This window comes from Armigeres subalbatus, chromosome 3 (assembly GCF_024139115.2).
Source record: "Armigeres subalbatus isolate Guangzhou_Male chromosome 3, GZ_Asu_2, whole genome shotgun sequence".
NCBI classification, from domain to species: Eukaryota; Metazoa; Arthropoda; class Insecta; order Diptera; family Culicidae; genus Armigeres; species Armigeres subalbatus.
Window position 1 is genome coordinate 196,775,310 of NC_085141.1, and position 24,445 is coordinate 196,799,754.

Genomic DNA, 24,445 nt, shown 5'->3' on the forward strand with positions numbered 1-24,445 from the left:
TGGTTTCTGTAACATCTGGAGAATTCAGGTGATGCACGCTAATGGAGGCGTGTTGAGGGTAAGCGAAACATTCTGCAGAGACAAATAAAACACGTCTAGTTCGGTTCACATGCAGATAACATGTCTTTATTTACAATTGATGCTTCTAAAGAAACACAGTAGCTCAGATCTCTAAATCTTCATTAGAGTCTCTCTGGATATGCTACTGCCAGCAGGGGTTCCCTATCTGGTTACTACAACTCCTCCTTCCTTAGGAAGAGACTCATTTTTCTGATTCACTTCTTTGTGATTATCGGACTGAAATACATTTTCAGCGACTTATTCGAATGTAAATATTTTACCTTTCCGATATTAATTACTTTTCGAAAGTTTCATTCATGTGGTCAAGAATGGTTAAAAAGGTTCTTAAAATGGCTACATCACAAATACAAACAATGGTACAATCAGTAATCGTTCCTCTTTTATGTTTAAATTATTCTTCTATTCTTATATGAAAACTTTAAAAAATAAACAAAATAAAATAAACACTTTCATATGCCTTACAAAAATTTTGCATAAATGGTTTGACTATTATCATATACACTTCCTATTCTTATCACTTTAAAGTGTCTACGTTCACTTTTCCCTATGTCCTGACAAAATGTTCTCAATATAATCTAAATGCTATCTCTTAAATTTTGCTCAACTCATGAAAATACTATACTAATCAAACTAAAAACACAATACTTTGCCACATAGGACAAATAAAAGCAACATAAGGCAAACATATTAAATAACAATAGATCACATTGATCTATACATTACCCCATAGAAAGCAAAGCCACTGAAAGATTTCCATTCCGTGTAATATGGCTAAATGGTCCAAATACTAGTTATTGTCGGATAATGCGCCACAACTGACGGAGCCTGAGCTGTTTGTAGATGAGCAATCCGCATTTACACTAAATATGCAATGCTCCTGTTAGCACTTAGTAGATGCATGCCTCCAAAGTCCACAAGTGCAATATAACAAAAAAAAAACGACCGCCAAAAAAAATCACACACAATAAAACCCTCACAACAGAAAAGAACAGAGAATAAAATTCAATCAACGACACAATCCTACGCATCGTACAGTGTGATATGGGGTATGACGGTGTTACTAAAATATGCCCGAAATGAAAAAAAAGCACTTGACTTCTGTACGGGAGCGGATCAAAGCACCGAGAAAAAATCCGCAATCTTCGCAGCAATTAAAAAACATCCATTAAAAAAGGCAGGCAAAAATCACAATTTAAATGACAAAAAAAATCACGATACACAAAAACAAAACTCAATAATCATCCTGCTTTACAATGTAACACTCCATTTCTTAGTATTATTAAGACAAAAAATCACGCCAAAATGATGCAACACGAGGTTGTGAAAAGAAATTATCGCTCAAATCACTACATATTTATCCTCGTCGCCACTGTAACATCTGGAGAATTCAGGTGATGCACGCTAATGGAGGCGTGTTGAGGGTAAAAGCGAAACATTCTGCAGAGACAAATAAAACACGTCTAGTTCGGTTCACATGCAGATAACATGTCTTTATTTACAATTGATGTTTCTAAAGAAACACAGTAGCTCAGATCTCTAAATCTTCATTAGAGTCTCTCTGGATATGCTACTGCCAGCAGGGGTTCCCTATCTGGTTACTACAGTTTCTTTTGTTATAAAACGATATAGTTTCGCAGCGTATTGATTCAACAAATATTTTATCTAAATTAATTTTCTACATACCATCTCGACAACTGCGCCATCGACAAATCATTTCAACTAATCACAAGCACAAACTATGCCAAATTCGAACCGCTCAATCAGATGATGGCCATTCATAATCAACACTGTGAAACTATTGACTTTACAATTACAATTACAAGTCAATTACAATATCTCGGCAGAATCTAATACAATATATTCTAAAAATCTAAAAATTACATTATAAAATCATACACTACTTGACCAATCTGTTTTTATTTTTATTCATTAAAATAATGTATTTATTGCAGTGGCGAAGCCACGGGGGTGGTTTTGGACATAACACCCCCCCGTCCCAAGAGACAAAATTTTTAGAAGAAATTTTTATTTACGAAAAAAATGTTCAGAACCGCCCCTCCCCCCTGGATCAATTTTGTGGCTACGCCACTGCTTTATAGCATTAAGAAAACAACATTTATACATACTGTAAGTAGAGGCCTGAATAAGAGAAACGCGGATAGGTATGTGCCGCCAATCGAACCGTCAAAAAACAGCAGCCAATCGAGCAGGAGACCTGTCAAGCAGCCAAAATGTTGGCCCAAATATTGAAAACGGCCAAGTTCTATTTTATGCCATTTTTAAATAAACAAAATTGAATGTATTTTACACTAGTTTGCAATAATATGTGCAAGTAATTTATAGATTATGAAATGAAATTCCATTGTTTATTGGATTCTGTAGCTATGCACTGAAAAAAATTACGTGGTAACATGAACTATTCACTCGCGTTCAATTTTACTATGACCCATGTACCACAATGTAGCAGTAAAACTAAATACAACTCCATTCATAATGACTGAATCATAGTGGAGATTACTGCACGCGTACTAGAATATCCATAGTAAATCAAACTATGCAATTCTGTTCCCGCTATCCCGCTGTGATTTTAAAGAAGTTTGCCACTCCACGCCATCTTCAATAAACTAAAAATGGTAAGTTTCTTTTCCTTCAATAATTTCTTTAATAACCATCATAATAAATCATTTCTATACAGGTGCTGCAATCATATTGAATTGACCTCAAAGATAGGAATCGGTGGTTTGGATATATTATTACGAGGACGTAAGTGACGGCCATTTTTTGTTGAAAAGTGTCCGTGGATTCTGTTGCAGATAAAATAAGACCCGGCCGAAAAAGCGGTGAATAAATAATATTGGTATGTATTCCAAGATACAAATTATTGGACGGTAAACCTGTATCGCTTCTTCATTTATATTCCAGAGTCAAATAACCATCCTGCTCATCGACTGAAAACATCTTTTCGTTAGCAATCACTTTTTTTATTGAGCCGTCGGAGATGGAATGCCACAAGGAAAATGAATGCTTGGCGAGGAGTTTCCATGAAGAAGTTACATCAACGTTATCCACGATTGTTTTATCTTTTATTTTTTATACGTAAATATGTTTAAATAAAGATGATTCATTCTCTATTTCTTCCGGTACACTAATCAAAAATCTGAAACATAAATAAATGATTGCGATCTATCGTGCATAGTAGTATGAAACCATCATCCATGGTAAATTTTACTTTGTTTAGTGCCATGTTTTCTAGTACCCATGACGTAAACATATTTCATTCTACTACTTCTCAATTTTGAAAACGACATGGTAAAATCAACTGCTGAGACAGTAGTTTCAAAAGAATTTTGCGTTCTACTGAAATCAAGTGGTAAAATGTTTTTGACATTACCCTCGATATAGTATGCGTTACCATGTCGCTTCTTTCAGTGTGTGATGTGGACACATAAAATAGCGGATTGTGAGATTGTATCCACATAAATCATTTATTCCTTTTCATGTGTTGTTCTTTGATGAAGAAGATTGAATGCAGTGTTGGCAGAGTAATATTTTCTATCTGCGTTTTTCTTTTTCAGGCCTCTAACTGTAAGTACATTCTACGTCGGTTGACGAAATTCAAACAAATTCAAATTCAAATTCCCTTATATCAGTTTGACTATGTCCATGATCATGATTTAGGATATTGGTAACAAAATGAATGTATCTTTTCTAAAACGGCATTCAAAACACTCACCTTATTAGCCTTTGCCACAGATAAAATGGTTGTAGAGTTCGATCCGGCAGCAAAACAAAGAAGAATTTCCGATATGATGCCTGTTTTGAATGGGTATTTAGAATTACATTCTATGTATGTGGAAAAAACTCACCCAAATGCTTCCCAACTTTCGAATTTTGTACATCACTTTTAACGAAGGACCCTTCGTGGCCATTATTATTGTTTCGATTGAAACTACTCAATTCTAATGGCTTGACATCTGGTTCGACTAGTTGTTCCATGCCGGAGAGCTTCTCAATCTCTACTTCGCTGGCATTTATCGATCCTTTGGTATTCTTTGAGTCACTCATTGTTGCTCCAACAAAATTTTCGTAATAGGTTGCAAAAATAACGGTTGTAATCAAGACTATCAAGGTTAAACTGGAAAGAAAAATATTCATATTTATTGTTAGATAATTTTAATAAATTTAACTGTCATGTTATATCATTTCATTTGAATTGCGGCAAATCCAGATTTTTTTTATTTCAATTTTTTTCAAGGGGGCCTTTGATAAAAAAACAAAGTTTTGGCCAATTTTCAAAAGCGAAAAAGTAGTGGTTCTTTCACAAACCACGTAACGCCATATTTGATTAGTTGAGACCCCTCCCTCCACTTCATAACAGTTTTTGTATGGAAGGTATAATTTTTTGTAGAGGCCTGAAAAAGAGAAACGCGGATAGAAAATATTACTCTGCCAACACTGCATTCAATCTTCTTCATCAAAGAACAACACATGAAAAGGAATAAATGATTTATGTGGATACAATCTCACAATCCGCTATTTTATGTGTCCACATCACATAGCTACAGAATCCAATAAACAATGGAATTTCATTTCATAATCTATAAATTACTTGCACATATTATTGCAAACTAGTGTAAAATACATTCAATTTTGTTTATTTAAAAATGGCATAAAATAGAACTTGGCCGTTTTCAATATTTGGGCCAACATTTTGGCTGCTTGACAGGTCTCCTGCTCGATTGGCTGCTGTTTTTTGACGGTTCGATTGGCGGCACATACCTATCCGCGTTTCTCTTATTCAGGCCTCTAATCACAATACAAACATCCAATACACATGTATTCGGTGAGCGAGCTTCAGCTATAAAAGTTTGATCAAAAGCTTGTGATGATGTAACGCACAGTCAGTGCGTAGACACACATATAGATATACTTAGATACTAGAGATAATGTTTTCAATCACTATTGGAATATGTACCTCTTACATGACTTTGACGATGATCCCAATCAATATTTATCCTTTTGAACCAAGCAACTCAAGCTTCAAGGAATTGACACGTCCAAATGTGCGGGACCTGATCGCCTATCACCGTTTTTAGTAAAGAACTGTGCCAATTCAATTTCCATTCCCGCAAGCATAATTTTCAACCGTTCCATCGCAGGTGTTTTTTTCTAGTGCCTGGAAAGTCGCATTCCCATTCCCATCATTCCCATTTACAAAGCTGGGAATATTCACAACGTGGAAAACTACCTAAGTATTTCCATCCTGAGCTGCATGCCGGAAATGATTGAAACCCCCATTTTCGATTCGTTTTATTCGCATGTACATCACATCATATCGGAATTCTAACATGGTTTATTGCGCTTTTTGCACTTTACAAGAGTTTTGCAAGATTTTTTTTCTCACAGTCATCTTTTTCTCACACTCAATACACTCAAAAAAGTTTGATTTTCCGTGTATAATATTTGTGTGTGAGTGCTCAATCTGAAAACAAATAGACGTCAAATCATGGCGGGAATCGATTTAATGTACACGCTTACATGTGACTAACGAGTAATGGGTTATAATTGGGTAAATTTCAGTAACAAAAATCGATCAACCCGAAATGAGAGTGGGTGTGAGAAAAAGAAGCGGGCAAATCACAATCTACAATAGAGGTAATAAACTATAGAGGAAGATTGTCGCTGTCGTCACTGGCGAAACATCTTTTGCTGGCGAGGATAGGGCACTAAATGTCAACGAAGGAAAAATCAGAACGTTTTGACAGATAGGTACCCAACATGTTTGGGAACGATAACAAAGGGAACCGCAGCGACAATCGTCCTCTATAGTTTATTACCTCTATTCAATCTACACATAACTCTTCAAATTGGTGAAATCGGCAATATATTTCCTCGCTTCACAAAAGCATTCGACAGAGTACTGCATTCTTTGGTAGTGGACAAACTACATAGGGTAACCGTACCCTTAGAGCAAGATTACCGGTGGTGAGTTTAAGCCGTTTGGCAGCGCAGTATCATTACTTGACACTTTACCGGTCGCTACTAAACACGCTGCTATAACAGTAGCGCGACTGACAGGTGACCAAATTTGGTAGCGCGATAAGAGCGCTGCTATTTGATGAACTGTCAACTGTCAAACGTCACCGGTACGGAATACAGCAACCAGATTGAGAGCCGAAAATAGTGACCGATACGGAAACGAGTGACGAAACTAAAATGAAAGCGCTGCGCGGGTGATTAAAATGCTCGCTACCGGTAATGATGCTCTTAGTGGAGGTAGCACCAATAGTGGAGGTAGTGGGGTTTTAATTGGATTTATCATATTTATACACTTTACGATGGTTTCAGTTGATTCGCCGTGCTTGAAATATCCTGTTAAATGCAACTTATCTTAAGATTTTGCTTGAAAAACTATTGAAAACAATGATTTTCCTTAACAAAATTTACTCCCTTCTATTTTTCTTCGCCTATAGTGGTGCAACTGTACCAATAGTGGCGAGTCTCATAAGAAACCAATGGATAGCACCACTATGGGAACCAAAATTAATTTTTACCGCCACTAAAGGAACAGTGTACCCATAGTGGTGCAATCAATATTTGGTAATTGTTGATGTTAAATGACATCAATCTCATTTTTGTTAGCAAATTTATTAGTTTATCCATTTTTTTAAAATATTTTCTTTTGTGGATCTACTAATACCTCCACTATTGGTATTGTCGGGCCGCCACCAAACCGGACCGCGCGATTGAGCACTCGCGCTGCGACGCGAGTCGCGACAATTTGAAATATTTCATTAGTAGTGCGCATCATGCACGCATGGATGTACTATCATGCGCACTAATCAGAAATGAGTTGCGACCTCTGATAACTGCAGATATTTCATTTTATTGAAAACAAATTTTCGATTTTCTAGGGTAAAATGCCCAATAGTGGACCCCTAGTATCGAAATTTTGCTCTTTTTGTCATAAGAAGTAGAAATTTTCAACATATTAATTCTGCTTGACATCTAATACCAAGTTCTGCATCTCCTCTTTACGATACATACATAAAACACTCAAATACACGACGTTATTCGCTAAAATTAACATTTTAAAGTCTGACTGAATTCGCCCTATAGTAGACCCCTTGGGAGTCCATAATAGGAAATTGCTTCCCTATAGTCGACACTTGATTTGATTTTTATGTTCCGTTTCGGGACGTTCTTCTTCCCTATTATGGACCCCCCAAAATATTCCTATAATGGACACTCTCGTGTTTATTTTTTATAGAATTGTAAAAAAAACATTTTATTTTACTTTCCATAGCATTTCCAATGCATGTAATCAAATCATAGGATTGTAAGGTAGGATTTCCCGATGGAATTTCATAGAAAAATGTTTACATTGTGCTGTAATAATGTAAAAATGGCTGGAGGGTCCACTATTGATTGTGGGTCCACTATTGGGCACTTTACCCTATACACGGAATACCGTTACCCTATGATGCGCTTTCCCAGTTGGTTGACATGCTGGATTCTGCTACCTAACTGAGCGCAGTGCATATGTACGCATCGATGGAATACTCCATTGCACAGTGACGTCACGCACGACTTTTGACAGATACTGGTCCTGTTATTTACAGAAGACTTTATTTTAACTTTGAGATATTTCTATCATTCTTTGAATTTTCTGATCGATAATTACCTAAACTTATCGATAATTACCAATATTTGAATGCGGAATGTACGGAATGTGTTCAACATCGTGAAATATGCAGATTTAATTTGAAGTCCGAAACGTAAACAAAAGGACCAGTACCTGTCAAAATAGTGAGGTTAGGTTTGCCGCGCGCAATGACCTATGGAACAATATCAGAGCCTTAGTCCCGTTACGCTGGGATATGGATACTCCAAAGTAGTGCGTAACGGTGTGAATTCGGTCATATCATCGCCATTACCGGTTCAACTCTGAAGCTGACAATATGACGTCCCAAACCCCCCATTGTCCATGGGGAAGTCCCGGGCCCCCACAAATCTTATGTACCAAACCCAACCCATTTTGCACATTTTGGGGCCCCCACATACCGTCGGCCCCGGGGCCCCCTTCCGGCTAAATCCGGCCCTGTCCGTATCATACATCAATCAGATTTTAATTACATTTTGTCAAGAATTTATTTTAAGCATCTTAAAATTACCTTCCTATCAGTGTTGGTAAAATCACTCATGAATCTCAATCAACGAGCAGTCCCGTGCGAACGAAATCGTCTGCGATTTTAAAGGGATGCATCACGCTTGAATTTTTCATGCTAAAACGCATCATTTCACTCATTTGCCAAAAAATATTTTGGTTTAAAAACGCATTTGAAATCACTTTGGGGTAATTTATTGGTTATACATAAAAGAGTGTCTAATATTTTATGCGACAAACGTAAATTTACTGTTTTTTAAAGAAAGAGAACAAAAGAAAACCTACGATGATTCAAATGGATGATTCAACTCATCCATGAGTTTTTAGGTGCTGAGTTGGGTGCGTTTCAACTCACGCTTGATTTGAATCATCCATGAGTTTTGAGATTTTGAGGTTTTACCAACACTGCTTCCTATGCTGTGCTGTAGGATCTGTCAAAGTTAACACCGTCGTGTGCCTGCTTCTTATTTTTACTTGGAATCGTCTATAAGGTATTTTACGAGACGTTTCGCAGTGGCCCGTTTGTTTACTTTTTATGTTTTGTTTTCATATGACTCTGCGTGAACATTCCGTTAGGCTCGAACACAAAATAATGTTTGAAAAGTTTTACTTTTCATTCGTGTTTTCTTCAGCTTTTTATGCTTAGAATGCAATGGTATGAATAATCTAACGACACGTTTTAAGAATAATATGAAAAACTTTGTTTTAAAGCGCTGGTAGCCAAAAAGTAGAATAGGTAGGAATGATGATGGGACCCATCGGAATGTTATGCCTGAAATTACCAAACAAACGGGCTCCCACTAATTGTCAAAGTAGATAAATTTTATTTTATTTTCGTCAACCAACGTAGACTGGTACATATACATATACATGTTTGTTTTTGTAATGCTATAGTATAATTAAATAATAGGTTTTTTTAGTAAAGTGATGTATAATTTTGATTTTGAATTTATATTGCTGAATTTGTAATGTTTGTACACGTGTTACATAAACACGAGAAAAACAGCTGTTATAGAGGGAGACTGTTGCTGTCGTCACTGGCGAAACATCTTTTGCTGGCGAGGATAGGGCGCTAAAAGAATAGAGGTAATAAACTATAGAGGAAAATTGTCGCTGTCGTCATTGGCGAAACATCTTTTGCTGGCGAAGATAGGGCACTAAATGTCAACGAAGGAAAAATCAATACGTTTTGACAGTGAGGTACCCAACATGTTTGGGAACGATAACAAAGCCAAAGGGAACCGCAGCGACAATCGTACCTCTATTGCTAAAAGTCAACGAAGCAAAAATCATAGACCAGTGCATGATGACGTAGGTTGACAGTTCACAGAGTTTTTTCTCCGGGACTTAGCCTCCGGCGCAGCTTCCGATAAAATTGTTTCGTCATTTTATGCATTCGCATGTAGATGTCCTTTGCGATTGGTTTCATGCTGAATGCAAAGAATAACACTAAAATATTCGGATCACAGCCATTTTAAACTAAAAACATGAATTTTATTTTCCCTTCATCGATTTTTCTTCTAACATCTTGTAAACAAGCTCTGTGAACTTTCAAAATAAGTGAGGTTAAGTTAGAGTTTGCATTGGTCTATTACGTTTTGACAGATGTCTACATACAAGGGTGTCCCAAAATTGGACAAAGTCTGGAATGTTAGGGGCTCATAATCTCAAATGAAAGTTTAGGGTATACCAAAAAAAAATGTTCTACGACAACTCTGGGAAATGATGTTTAGGGGTATCCCCGACGCATTTTATGAAAAAAGTGCATTTTTTGTAGGTAACAACGAAAAAAAAACGGTATATATTTTTTACATTTAACCTCTGACCTATACTTTATAGTAATACATTGATACGGCTTGTTTAAGGTCCATACATTTTTCACTGATGCTTTAAGTGCCCTTTTTCTATTATTGCATCCAAAATGAGTATCCATAATAATGCCTTTGAAACTAGACATACGTAGAAAGATGGAATTTTATAACGAACATTTTGCTAAAAATAGCAACAGCTGCGAGTAAAATTTTGTACACATACACACACATACATACATACACACAAACAGACATCACCTACAAATCAAACAATTTGAATGGTTCGTGCAGCATTGTGCCTTATGTCCCTCCAATCCGCAGCGTCGACAGAGATTGCTTCTGTCAGGGCCTTTGCAGTCCCATTGCTTGTGCCCCGGTTCCAGACACTTGAAGCAAACTGCGGGTTGGTCGTATATGCCCACAGGGCACACTGACCATCCCACCTTGACGCTCCCTAACTTGACTACCTTGGAGGCGTCCGCTGCAGATAGCCGAACCAATGCTACCTGCGTCCATGCCGAACCTTTCCGTAGCCGAACGGCTGCGGTGGACGCCTCCACTTCGCACTGTCGCCGCAGTGCCGTGACGAGCTCTTCGACTTCGGTGATCTCGTCCAGGTCTTTAACCTTAGATTCACCTCCGTCGTGAGCGCCCTCACTTTGACCGTCTCGCCTAGGACTTCCTCCGCCAATTTCTTGTAGGCGGCGCCCTTTTGCGAGACGCCCCGCTTCATCTTGAGGATCATCTCGCCCATCCGGGTATGTCTTATTCGACGTACGTCGGCGCCGAGTTCACCGAGCTTGACGTCACTCCTCATCCCCTTCAAGACGTCCGAGTACTTACCCTCGTCCGTCTTGATGACTAGGGCATCGCCCCGGAGCGATTGGCGCCTACACTAGACTTCTTGCTGCCCTCATTCGCCTGGGCCTTCTTTTCGGTCCTTGACGTTTTCGGTTTCCTCTTGTTCTTGACTAGGATCCAGGAGGCGTCACCCCCCTCTATTTCCCTGGTCTGGTGCGGCTGAGAGCTCTCAGCCTGCCGTAACCCCTTCCTACCGTCTTTCCTGGGTGGACGGACCTTTCCAGGTTCTTCCTCCGCCGGTTTTGGAAGTACCTGGCCGAGGTTCAGCTTCAGCCCCACTACCCTTGTTCGATGTAGTAACCCTCCGCGTTTTGGAGCGGCCCCCAGGAGCTCATCCCCTGGAGACTGTCTCCCCGTTTTTGTGTCTGCTCCGTTGGGGCAGCCACCCTCGACGTGCCTGCGAATACTTGAGCCTCAGTCTGGGTAGACTTTGGCACCACCGTCTTCGCTGGCATGCGCTCGGTCGATTCGACCTTGCCCAAATCCGCGAATTCTTGGGCCTCAGTCTGGGTGAACCTCGATTCCATGGATTTCACGGGTTCGCACTTGGCCGTCCCGACCGCCGTTTCCAGCTTGGCGTCCAACATCGACTTTCGAAGTTTCAGCAAGCTCCTCTTGAGGTCCTTACTGATATTATGCTTCGATGACGCAAAGTCGATTATGGCGTCCAGCTGTTCCGTCGCCACCTCGAAGGCCGAAAGCCCGTCGCGTTTGCGGTTCATCGCCTCCGCAAGCCATGGGCCGTCAATAACCTCTACCGGCGTTTTTTTAGCCGAGACGAAGGTTAAGTGACCCACGCTGGCGCTGCGCACTGAGCTGCCGACTATTGCCTCTGGCCTCCTAGGCGGAGACCTGAACAACCCACCTCTTGCGAAGGGGTTGTCGCCTACACTACTACCACTAGTTGAAGAATTGTCTTGGTTTTCCATTTTGATCCCACGAGTTGCTCGGGAAAAGAGGTCCACCACGTCAGAGCCCAGCATGACGCGGTAAGGGACAATTACTGTGGGGGGTGCCCAGGTACCCCACAGGCTCCGTTAAAGGCCTAGCTTATTATTTCACCCCCCTGGCCATGCATCCCCTCGGCACGGGTCGCTTGACGCCTTGGGATTAGGGGTTAGGGACGATGGTCCCGGTCTAACTCGCAGTGGCCATGGGGAGGGGTCGTCAAGCCCTTGGACAAAGTCCCTGCTGCCCCCTGTGAAGAAGGAGTGTCGAAGCGGGAAACTGCTATCGTCACCCCGAGGCATGGTTGAAGTTTGTGCATGGACTACACATCGTGAGGTAGGAGTGTCTTTTGGCCCAGGCAGTTACCGCTATTGACTCCTCGAGGCTTGGCAGTAGAGTGTTAGTGCCTGTGTGAATGAGTACATTGAGTACAGCCTATCCCTCAGACGGGCGGGCAGCGTAGTTCGCCTCCGCGCGGTGCTCGCTGGAAACGATAGCGTATCAACGGCAGTTGAAGGGCTAGGCGGCTAAATGGACTACAAACGAGGGAGCGCGGTAGCGCATTGAGACTTAGGCTGCCATTTAAGTCTCAATTACGGTTATGGCAGGCGTGTTAAAGGTTGTGTGTTTTGTATATTGTTATATTGTGTATTGCGAGGGCTGACAGCCGAGTCATTCTACTCCCTTAGTAGAGCCGGGTGAAACCGACTCGAAACGGCGGGTGGGCTAATGGCAAGGCTGCCTTCCGTCCCATAAAACCGTGGCGGGCCTTGCGGCACGCTGTCCAATTCTGCTGTCTGGTTGGTGACCAGACAGAAGTAGGCTCAGATGAACTCCCTGACTAACGCCGATCTGGCTCTGAACACGAAAGTGTCAACCCACGCATGGCCTCCCTGCTTGCTTGCAAGCATAGACAACCATGAGATCATAGAGGCGACTACTTCAGTAGGATTCGATGGCAGCTGCAAGGGGGACCCATGAGCTATGTCAAGTACTCCAGTTTCAAGAGGTAGGGGCGCCGTAGGCGCAACGGAAACCCCTTCGCAAGTAGGGGTCTAGCGAGGTCTCCTCCCACTAGGGAGGAGAATGGTGCTGAGGCAGTAGCTAGTTTGCACGGGACTAGCACTACCCCAGTGGGAGGGATTGACAGCCAGGGCGATGCTCAGGCAGTCAAAACACCAGGCGAGCCTCTAACCGGTATCCAGTTAGTAGCCAAGCAGCTCGATGAGATCATCGAGTTCACGAGCGGTCGAAATAATATCAGCAAGGATCTGAAACAGAAACTTCTGGTACTTCGACAGTCGGTTCAAGCGGTAAAACGCGAACATGGCACGCTCACCAGGAGGGAGGTTGGAAGCGAGAAGGGGGCAGGACCCTTCTCCTTCCTTGGAGGGAAGGTTTCGACGCAAGAGGTGATTGGTACCACCCCGAGTGTCGGCGAGGGAGGGACTGCGGCGCGCTCCATACGCGCCCGGCAGCAGTCAGAGAGTCGGTCCGGTAACGTTAAGCGGCGCCTTACTGTTACGGACAGCGGTACGGTCGAGTCCGACAGGGCGTCCGATCGTCGAGAGAGGGCACCCAATCAGGCGAAACCACGAGGGAAGGGCAACGGTTCGGCCCAGGCTACTAAACCCAAGGGTGGTGGTAGCCAACCTGCGACGACTGCTCAGCGGACCGAAAATCCCTGGCAGCTCGTTAGCAGATCTAAGAAGAGGGGAGAGAGTCCTCACCCCGCAAGGAAACTTAGGGACAGAGGCGAAGCCTTGTTGGTCAAGACCGACAAAGAGAGGTACGCCGACGTTCTTAAGACCATGCGAGGTGCCGAAAAGCTTTCGACACTGGGTGAGGACGTGCGAAGCGTCAGACGCACCAAGGCAGGCGAACTGATCTTGGTGCTGAAGCGTGGAGCAAAGGCGAGCGGTACCGCCTATAAGAGGTTGGCCCAGGAGGTCCTGGGTGAGGGAGTGGAAGTGAGGTCTCTGGGCACCGAGGTGACCCTCCGGTGTAAACAGCTGGATGAAGTCACCGAGGCAGAGGACCTCATTTCGTCTTTAAAGGTACAGTGCGATATAGAAGTCGAGCGGTCTTCTATTCGTCTTAGAGGTGGACCCTTTGGCACGCAGGTAGCTTGGTTCAAGTTACCGGTAGCGGATGCCAAAAAGGTCCTGGCGGTCGGGAAACTAAAGGTTTGATGGTCAATATGCCCAGTAAGCATATTCCAGCCACCTTTAGTCGAAAAGTGTTTTAGGTGCTTCGAATCTGGTCACAAGTCATGGGAGTGCAAGGGGCCGGACCGAAGTAACCTGTGTCGTCGTTGTGGAGAGGAGGGACATTTTGCGCAGGCCTGCGATAAAGCACCAAGGTGCCTTATCTGCGCTAGTAGGAAGCAAGCCCGTAACCATGTTATGGGTGTCCCTTCGGTGGTGGCAATAAGAAATCGCCGTGCGGGTAGCACAGCTGAATCTTAACCATTGTGCTACTGCCCAGCAGCTGCTGTGGCAGTCGGTCTCTGAGTCAGAGACCGACGTCGCTATTCTTGCAGATCCGTACCGTGTCCCTGTCAATAATGGAAACTGGGTCGCGGACGACTCCAAGATGGCGGCGATCTGCACAACGCGCCGGTTTCCGGTCCAAGAGGTCGTACACACACCTGTCGAAGGTGTCGCCATAGCTAAGATCAACGGGGTGTCCTATTGTAGCTGCTATGCCCCACCACGGTGGCCAATAGAGCAATTCACCCGGATGGTGGATAGGCTATCGTCCGACCTTGTAGGTCGGAAGCCGGTTGTCATAGCGGGGGACTTCAATGCTTGGGCGGTGGAATGGGGAAGCCGCTGCACCAATCAGAGAGGTCAAGCTTTGCTAGAGGCTCTAGCAAAGTTGGAGGTCGTGTTAGCCAATGACGGCTCAACCAGCACGTTCCGTAGGAACGGGGTGGAGTCGTTCATTGACGTTACGTTCTGTAGCCCCGGCCTAGCCGGGGGACTGAACTGGAGGGTCGACGAAGGCTACACCCACAGCGACCACCTAGCCATCCGCTACGTGATCAGCTGTGGTGTGCAGCAGTCGAGGTTGAGAAATCCCCGTCAGGTCCGTGGGTGGAAGGCCCAAAGCTTCGACAGCGAAGTATTCACCGCGGCGCTGGGACTGGAGGGTAACACCGACAGTCTTACAGGGGACGCACTGACAGCTGTCCTGTCACGTGCATGCGATGCCAGTATGCAGAGGAGGGCACCACCGAGGAACGGTAGACCTCCAGCATACTGGTGGAGTGCAGCAATCGCAGACCTTCGGTCAACCTGCCTTAGGGCTAGGCAAAGGATGCAGAGAGCTCGCTCTGAGCAGTTGAGGGATGAACGCCGCTTGACGTTCAAAGCTGCGAAGTTGGCCCTTAACAAGGCCATCAGTAGCAGTAAGAGGAAGTGTTTTGACAACCTATGCCTGAACGCCAATGCTAATCCTTGGGGCGATGCCTACAGGATAGTAATGGCGAAGACCAGAGGGGGGTTGGCGCCTCCCGAACGGTCGCCGGAAAGGTTGAACCGCATTATCGAGGTTCTCTTCCCGTCCCATGCCACAAGCCCTTGGCCACCCCCAGCACCGCAGAACGCGAGTGCTGAAGTGGCTGAAGTGGCAGCGGTGACGAACGAAGAGTTGCTTGCGGTGGCCTGAACCCTTGACACGAACAAAGCTGGCAGCACACGAAGGCAGCGATCATGGCTAACCCGGACATGTTCAGGACAGCCATGCAGAGATGCCTGCACGAGCGCAGTTTCCCCGATAGGTGGAAGAGACAGAAGCTGGTGCTGTTGCCGAAGCCTGGAAACCACCAGGTGACCCATCGGCGTACAGACCAATCTGCCTACTGGACACCACAGGAAGTTGCTTGAGAGGATTATCCTCAACAGGCTTACCCCGTACACCGAAGGTACGAACGGCCTGTCAAGCAATCAGTTTGGGTTTCGTAAGGGTAGGTCCACGGTGGATGCTATCAACTCGGTGGTGAAAACTGCGGAAGTAGCGATACAACGCAAGCAGAGAGGAACTCGATTCTGTGCGATAGTGACGCTCGACGTCAAGAACGCATTCAACAGCGCAAGCTGGGATGCCATCGCGCTCACGTTACTCCGGTTGGGCATTCCGGTGGGCCTGTACAGCATTTTGGAAAGCTATTTCCAGAATCGCGTACTCTTATACGAGACCGATGAAGGGGAGGATAGTGCTTCTATCACCGCAGGAGTCCCTCAGGGATCTATCCTGGGCCTGGTGCTATGGAACACTATGTACGATAGTGTTTTAAGACTGAAGTTCCCCCCAGGTGTTAAGATCGTTGGCTTCGCCGACGACATAACGCTGGAGGTTTACGGAGAGTCGATTGAGGAAGTGGAACTTACGGCGGCCCACGCGATCGCTATAGTAGAGGAATGGATGAGCTCAAGGCAGCTGGGGCTAGCTCATCACAAAACAGAGTTGGTTGTTGTTAACAACCGTAAGTCGGTACAGGAGGCAGTGGTTCGCGTGGGCGACTATGAGATCATTTCCAAGCAGGAGGTGAAGCTCCTCGGGGTGCTGATCGACGATAGACTGAACTTCGGCAGTCACGTAGATTACGCCTGCAGGAGAGCTTCGACAGCTATTGCGGCATTATCCAGGATGATGTCCAATAGCTCGGGAGTGCGCTCCAGCAGACGCAGGTTATTAGCTGGGGTTGCAGTATCTATCCTCAGATACGGCGGTCCAGCTTGGGCCTCGGCGCTTAGCGTCGAACGTAACCTGCAGAAGCTGGAGAGTGTACACAGGCTAGCGTGTCTCAGAGTGATAATTGCCTACCGCACGGTATCACGGGATGCCGCTTGTGTGATTGCGTGTATGTTACCCATTGAACTAGTCATACGGGAAGACGAGGAGAGTTTCGACATGCGCGGAACCAGAGGAGCCCGTAAAGCCATTAGAGTCACTTCGACTATCAAGTGGCAACGGGACTGGGATAACTCTTCTAGGGTAAGTGGACCCATCGGCTGATACCTAGCGTATCAAGATGGGTTAATAGGAGGCATGGGGAAGTTCACTTCCATCTGACACAGTTCCTGTCAGGCCATGGCTGCTTTAGGTGGTACCTATATAGGTTTGGGCATACGGACTCTCCCGTCTGCCTGGACTGCCCAGGGTCGACGAAACTGCCGAGCACGTACTATTCGTATGTCCTCGTTTCGTCGATGTTAGAAGCGGAATGCTAGAGGTGTGCGGGAGGGACACTACTCCGGATAATCTTATCCAGAGGATGTGTCAAGAGGTTGATAAGTGGAACGCGGTCTCGGCCGCTACCACTCAGATTGCCAGCATCTTGCAGCGCAATTGGCGCGCCGAGCAGCAGTCGGATAGCGCCGACTAGTGGGTAGCTAGTCTCGAGGGTGAGGTACCAGCGGGTAGTTGGTTAAGTAGTAGTGGAACTAGTGGGTAGCTAGTTATGAGGTAGAGGAACTAGCGGGTAGCTAGTTGTGATTTGAAGCTAGTGGGTAGCTAGTATGTGGGCGTGCGTAGTAGCACGGACCCCTCCCAGAAGTAATGCCGAAAAGTCTGTTCCGGGGAGACTCAGGGTCTGTGAACAGGGTGGTTTTAGCGGGTCGGCAATAGCTAAACCCCGTTCGCCGGTAGCCCACCGGTGTCTGGATGCAGATTCCCACCCTACTGGAAAAAAAAAATCCCTCAGAAGTTATGCTGGAAAGCTGTCCCGAGGTAAAATAGGATTGGTGCCCAAGAAGGGTTTAGTGAGTGAGAGTTCCACCACAGACAAACAGACATAACACTCGTAAATTTTCCATCGTTCAATGATTTACTGGTCGATTCAAATAATCATTAGTTGGCCAATCGATCACTCGTGGCGCTCCCATCGGATTTGCTCGAGTCTGACGTTTGCTCACTACCGCCACCTGGTTCGTGATTTGCCCAACTAACTGAAATCTACAGATGTCGTTAGTGTTTGAATGACGATGAATTTGATGAGTGAATGTTCAATGTGTTACGTCTGTTTGTCTGTGGTTCCACACTCCAGGAGACTGCCATGTGATAGCTTGTAGTAGTTCTACGCGTGTGCTGACTGCTGAGTCAGTGCATAATGCATTACTCCTTGTAAAAAAAGGTCGGAGCTTTCCCCATCGGGTGATTTATCCATACAAGGAATGGAACATTGCCGGCAGCGATCCGACGATAGAATCGCGGCGACTAGTCTGCCGTAATCTGAAAAAGTGACGTATGCGCCAAATTACAACAAGCATGTTTTCCATTTTTCTGTTAAAGAGCTCGATGAGTACTACTCGTTAACACCATTTTTGGAAAATGGCGTATACGTCACTTTTCCAGATTACGACAGTAGTTGTCGCGGTCGCGACGATGAAATCACTTAGGTCTGGGGGAGCCTTTATGCTATGAAAATTTCACTAAAGGGTGCTTCATTGGTAATTTTACCTAATTGAACACAAATTCGATAGAATTCAATTCACTATTTTACAATATACATACCTTAAAAAATAGAATCGATTGTCGTTCAGTAATGTGTAGCTGCCTGGTACTAGTCGTAAGTTTGTTACATCCAGTAGATTACAAGATAGAGTGTTGTGCTGAGTTGTGTTCCCTGTTTGACATGTGTTGGAATCCAACATTTTTTTTGATATGGGGTCTTCTTTCAGGATGTGGTATACATCCCTGATGGAGCACGATTTGGGTAAACATTGCCCTAGTTGCATAGGCTTCACCTGAAATAAAGATTGGCAAAAAATATGTATTATTTAAATGTGTATTAAATCGGGCTGCAATAGATGTAAATAGTCGAATGAATATATCGGCTAAAAACATTGCATTTTTTACAATGAATCTTCACATCTTCATGTGAATATGTAGATGTATTATTGGTTGATTCTTGCGCTTGTTTTCGGTAATCTGTTCGTACCGGACATAAATTTTAATCATTGTGGCTTCCAATATTTTTGTATATTTATAAGACCTTTATTCGTGGAACAAAATTGAAGCCATATAAAATAAAATGTTCGACAATATTGCATGATTTCATCGGAAAAAGTATAATTGCTGAAAACTAGTACTAAATACACAAGCTGTTCGTCCAATATGAACTGGCAGGGATTGAATCCAAAAAAAGAATGAAAAAATCTCTCACTTATCATCTCGAGAGACTTTTTTTCGCAAGCTGTCATGATAAAGAACTGATTCGGGAGGCATACCTCATGATAAATTTATTTTAAAAAGCTTTCAAACGCGGAGAGCGCTGGTTCTGTAGATGCATTTCATCTTGTTCTGCACAGCTGTGTTCCCTAACATGAAAAGAGCGAGAACGAAGCGAGAATCATCACTTCTCTGTAGAAGCTGCCTATCCGATTCTATTTTTTTCGCACTTGGTATACACGGCTAGAAAAAAGTACCTTACTTTAAGTAACCATTACCTAACTTTTGGCTGATTTCTATTTAATATTAAGTATATTTAACTTAATATTAAGTCAATTTTACTCAATATAAAAAAAAAACTTAATTTTGGCTTCCCACACTGAACCCCGTATTTGAGTGAATTACCTAATATTACGTACTTCTTTCTAACCGTGTACAAGGAACAGTTTTTGCCTTTTCTTTTATCGTTGTTCGTTATTTCTTCTTCTTATTGGCATTACATCCCCACACTGGGACAGAGCCGCCTCGCAGCTTAGTGTTCATTCAGCTCTTGCACAGTTATTAACTGCAAGGTTTCTAAGCCAAGTTACCATTTTTGCATTTGTATAAGGGTTGCTGACGTTCAATCACCTTTCTCTTTCAAGCGCATTGAAAAGATGTGGTTTGTTTTCATCGGGAAACGTTTCCCGATGAAAACAAACCCTATCCTTCGTAGGCGCTTGAAAGAGAGAGATGATTGAACGTCAGCAACCTCTATATCATGAGGCTAACACGATGGTACTTGTATGCCCAGCAGGGAATCAATTTTTTTGGAATGCGCATGCGAAACAAGCGACAAAAAAGAACCAACGACAAAGCTTTGTTTTTGTCGGAGATAATAATGACAAAGATCCGAAAAATTTTGTCAGCAACAAAAAAAGAAGACAATCTTGTTGCCAACTTTTCATCCCGTTATTATTCATTATTTGTAGAGCAAATTTCGGTTTTATCCTATCATAGTTTCTGCTTTTATGGAAATATTCGAGAATCGATGAATTATTACAAAATTAGCATCGTATTTTCGGAAATATCAGAGCATGCAAGGCAAATGATTCTTGTCATATTGTATTCGGTTTCTGATAAAGGTTTGTCGCTAGGTGCGTTTGTCAGTTACAAACTCTGTTGATGACAAAGAGTATATTGTTAGGCGTTGCTCGAATATTGATTCCCTGATGCCCAGGGAAGTCGAGACAATTCTAACGCCGAAAATTGCCTGGACCGGCACCGGAATCGAACCCAGCCACCCTCAGCATGGTCTTGCTTTGTAGCCGCGCGTCTTACCGCACGGCTAAGGAGGGTTCGTTATTTATTCAGGGCGATTTATTAAAGCACGATGAAGAACAGATTCGAAAACAAGCGACAGGTATGAAATAGCTGAAGTTGAAAAATGAGCAAAGAGCTATTGAAGAAAAAATCGAAATTGAAATCATTGTTATTTCACCTAAAGTTCTGAACGCGAAAAAGAGTCGCCGTTCCGTTCCATTTCGCTCAGGGCTCAACGACCATCCAGAAACGGTATGGTTAGTAACGTGGGGACAACCATACCAAAGCAGGGCTGTAAAGTACCCTTTAAATTACGATTCATATCAAAATTGCATGTATCAAGCAATAAAGCTAACAGCACATCGTAGTGACAACATAAGATATAACTCAGCATAAATAATATGATAAATGCTTTAAATCGCACTTGTGTCTTTACAAAAAAGAATATAGGTAATTAAAATCAAATGCATAAATAATAAAACAAATTGAATACTTACATCTGGAACAAAATCAGCTAATTTAACTTTAATAGTGGTTACGAAAAAAGCCATTTCTACAAATGATGTTTGATTATCGCTTTTGTAGAGTCGATTTATTTCCTCACAAAATGACTTTGAGCCGAGCCAGAAATCGTTCCCGAAAAAAGATTGTCCACTGTATCGACCCGATGCGTCACAAACTAAAAATGAGAAAAAAGAAATAAATAAAAAAAATGAAACATTGTTAGCAGTACGATGAAGCATTAGTATCGAGAAAAACCCCCTGATTGATCCATCTAGTAGCAGTGTTGATAAAATGACACCTACATCTTAATCATCCAACTCAGACACCTTCAGCATGGTCTTGCTTTGTGGCAACACATCTTACCTCTAGGCAAAGGAATACCTCCATAAGGTAACTAGGAGTTCAAAATAAAAATAAAGTGCCGTCCAAATTACACAGAACAAATGGTGCTGCATTGTGCTTTGCTGACGCAAAATAACCTACATTATCTTTATATTCTCTGTGCAGTTAAAAATCGTTAAACTCTCGAAAATTGGTTTGTCTTCCAATTTATTTTAACAGATCAATTTCATCCAAACTGTTCTTGAATTCGGAACTTACGATCTAGAACTTTGTGAAAATACTTTTTTAGTTTCAAAGCTTCAATGTGCATTCAACTACATCCATTACACCTCCTGAGAGGTCAACAAATCTAGTAAGATAGTTTCGAGATATTATGCGTCATCTAAACTATCCTTGAGTTCAGGACTTGAGATCTACAGCCGCAAGAAAATCTTTTTTCAGCACTCAAAGCTTCAATATGTATTCAATTAAATCCATTACATCTTCTGAGAGATCCACAGATATCATAAGATAGTTTTGGCACGTTTTGGGATAATTTGGGTCATCCGAACTATCCTTTGTTTCGAGACTTGAAATTTTCAGCCCAAATAGGGGGAATGACGGCTTTGGCGATTTTGTCTACCCCCGATTTTATCACGTTTTCGACCCGATTTTATCACGTCCCGATTTTATCACGTTTTCGACCCGATTTTGTCACCCCAAAAAAATTTGTCATACTTTTTATTTTCGTAAATAATACCACCAACAACATTGATTTTCATGAAATAACTTTCGCCCCTTGTAGTTTATTACGAACGACTTCTGAGTACCTGGGAAATATTCTGTAAGCAATTTCGACAAGAAATAACGGGTACCGTTCACGCATTTGGTCTTTCCAAGGCATAAAATGATTCATAGTTGTGGAATGATTTAAAAAATTGGAAATAATTTTTTTCCCAATTTTGTCACATACCCTGTTTTATCACCCCAAAATTCACCAGGGGGTGATAAAATCGGGATATTACTGTAATGGACATTTACAATCAACACTGCGAAACTATTCGCTTTGACGCAGCCGCGCTGTTGCCATCTAGCGGCGACGGACGTGTGCGTGAAATCACTGTTTTTCAACATGGTGAAGTATGGGAAGTATATTTTAAAATGCTTTTTAAAACCTTATTAACAGTGATATGTTGAAAACTTTTAAATTAGAATTTTGAAAAACTACATGTTAGGCTTCTTATCTACACATGTTATTTTAATCAAAATAATTCAACTTTTGTGTTACCTATATAAAAAGTAAATTAAATTTCTAACCCAAAAAAAAATGAACAATTTTCGGCTAAAATGTATTTTAACGCTTTAATAAGCATTTTAAAATTTACGTCTTATATCCCTTGCTGGGTAAAATTAAAAAGCATCAGCCGGCCTCCATTTTGTTTTCTCGCGTTCGTCAGGGACAATTGTCTTTACAATGTCTCGGCAGAATCTTAAAACGCATTTTAACACAATTCAAAATCACAACACATAAGACAGGAAAAATACATTTTTTCATCTGCACTATTTAATATCATTTAAAATTCTATTATAAACTAGTCGACCCGGCAGACGTTGTCCTGCATAGTAGGCGAAAATACCAATGCGAAATTTCCATACGATTCTGGATTTTAGTGTTTCACGTTTTACTCAGCTTTATTCGTGATTTTCGCTTAAGGAAATACCATATAAATCCATCGGAAATGATAACGAACATATTTGTTGAATGAATGAAGAAAATCCATCCAGCCGTTTTAGAGTTATGCGGATACGAACACAGTCCATTTCATTTTTATTATATAGAGAAGAAGAATATGTTATATTTCACAATTTCTGTATATTAGCATTAGGAAATGAAAACTTATGTACATCTATATGGACCTACGACGGTTGACGAAATCAATAAAATCAAATCAAAATCACAAAAACATTCGTTTGAGCGTGGCCAGGTGTACAAAGAAAATCGGGTCTACCTTATTGAAGTTTGTGGCGAAATATTTGATGATAATGGATGTGCTTATCTTTGCAACTCCATCTACGATTTGTGCGGATGTTCATCCTATGCTATGATATGTGCTTTTCATGAGTATTACATCTCCTGGAAGGTCAACAGACACCAGGGGACGGATTTGGAATATTCTGTCATCCAAACTGTCTTAGCACAGGATATACAATCTCAAGCTTTCAAATTAGCGTTTCTTGTTACTTCATGTCTTGAAATATGTTCAAAATTTGTTCATCACATTTATTTTAAGGTAAAAAATAATGCTAGATTATTCGGGTTGTATGTGTAATCCAAACTGTTCTTTATTCGTTGCGATCAATAGTTGACAGTAGCTTTTTCCCTTACACAAAATTTTGACACGAGTTCAACCACATCCATTGCTTCTCCTAGAAGTATTTCATACATCGCCAGATAGTTTAGATATTCTGGGCCATACAAACTATCGTTGAAGTGCAATCAACAGTTGTAGCAGTGTTCTTTTAAACCAATCAAACTTTTGATACATATTCAATTATATCCATTGCGTATCCTGGAAATCTAAAGACAGACAGATAGTTTTGGATATTCAGACTCATCCAAACTATACTTTTATTTGGTACTATAAATCTACAGTTACTAAGAAATGTTTTTAAAGTTGCTAGGGGAACTGCTTCATACCATGTACCCAAATCAATACCATTCGAAAATAAAGAATCGGTGCGCTAATATTGTTTTATTTCTCATTTTTGTGATTTTTTCAGCAGTGAGCACGCCGGATTACAACAAAACACGACACAAATTGAGTCTAAATTGCCTGTTTTGCGAATGTTATTGATATAGGATCATGTTATTATTAACGGAACAGATACCTTATATGTATGTAATTATTACAGTAGAAAATATATAGGGGAATGACGGCTTTGGCAGGTTTTGTTCTATTATTGTCAGGGGGTATTTTATGACTGATTATGCTCGAATTAGGCCTTGTTTTGTTTTTCTTTGCATATCAAAGAATATTGTGGCCAAATTTCATAAAATTCGGTCGAAAAAAACCCCCCTGCCAATAATAGAATAAAACCTGCCAAAGCCGTCTTTTCCCCTAGCAGTTTTGAGTAAGGGAAAACTCAAGTAACCATTAGCACAATATTTTGCCTTTTCGGCAATATAAAGCTATTGCAAAGCCAGTACAAAGCATGATTCCGCTGTGACAGCGTTATAGTGCCACGTACGGATTTTTTAACGTTAGCTGGGAAA

General features: G+C 42.2%; 1 protein-coding gene and 1 long non-coding RNA gene across 9 annotated transcripts in view; one reads left to right on the plus strand and one right to left on the minus strand.

Annotated features, from left to right (window-relative positions):
• The window catches only part of LOC134224821 (uncharacterized), a 225,942-nt gene that overhangs the window by 84,190 nt on the left and 117,307 nt on the right, over positions 1-24,445 (minus strand). For all 8 annotated transcript variants that reach the window (XR_009983073.1, XM_062704425.1, XM_062704418.1 and 5 more), the window contains 4 exons: positions 20,844-21,025; positions 18,388-18,620; positions 3,948-4,216; positions 3,815-3,894 (listed from right to left, as the gene is read on the minus strand). Coding sequence is in view for 7 of the 8 variants with exons in the window: in XM_062704425.1 (XP_062560409.1) it covers positions 3,815-3,894; positions 3,948-4,216; positions 18,388-18,620; positions 20,844-21,025 (764 nt within the window). In the remaining variant the exon portion in view is untranslated. The remainder of the gene's footprint in view (positions 1-3,814; positions 3,895-3,947; positions 4,217-18,387; positions 18,621-20,843; positions 21,026-24,445) is intronic.
• LOC134224822 (uncharacterized) lies at positions 1,782-3,459 on the plus strand. The gene is made up of 3 exons (XR_009983074.1): positions 1,782-2,714; positions 2,777-2,938; positions 3,004-3,459. It is a non-coding gene; the product is annotated as an uncharacterized LOC134224822 (long non-coding RNA).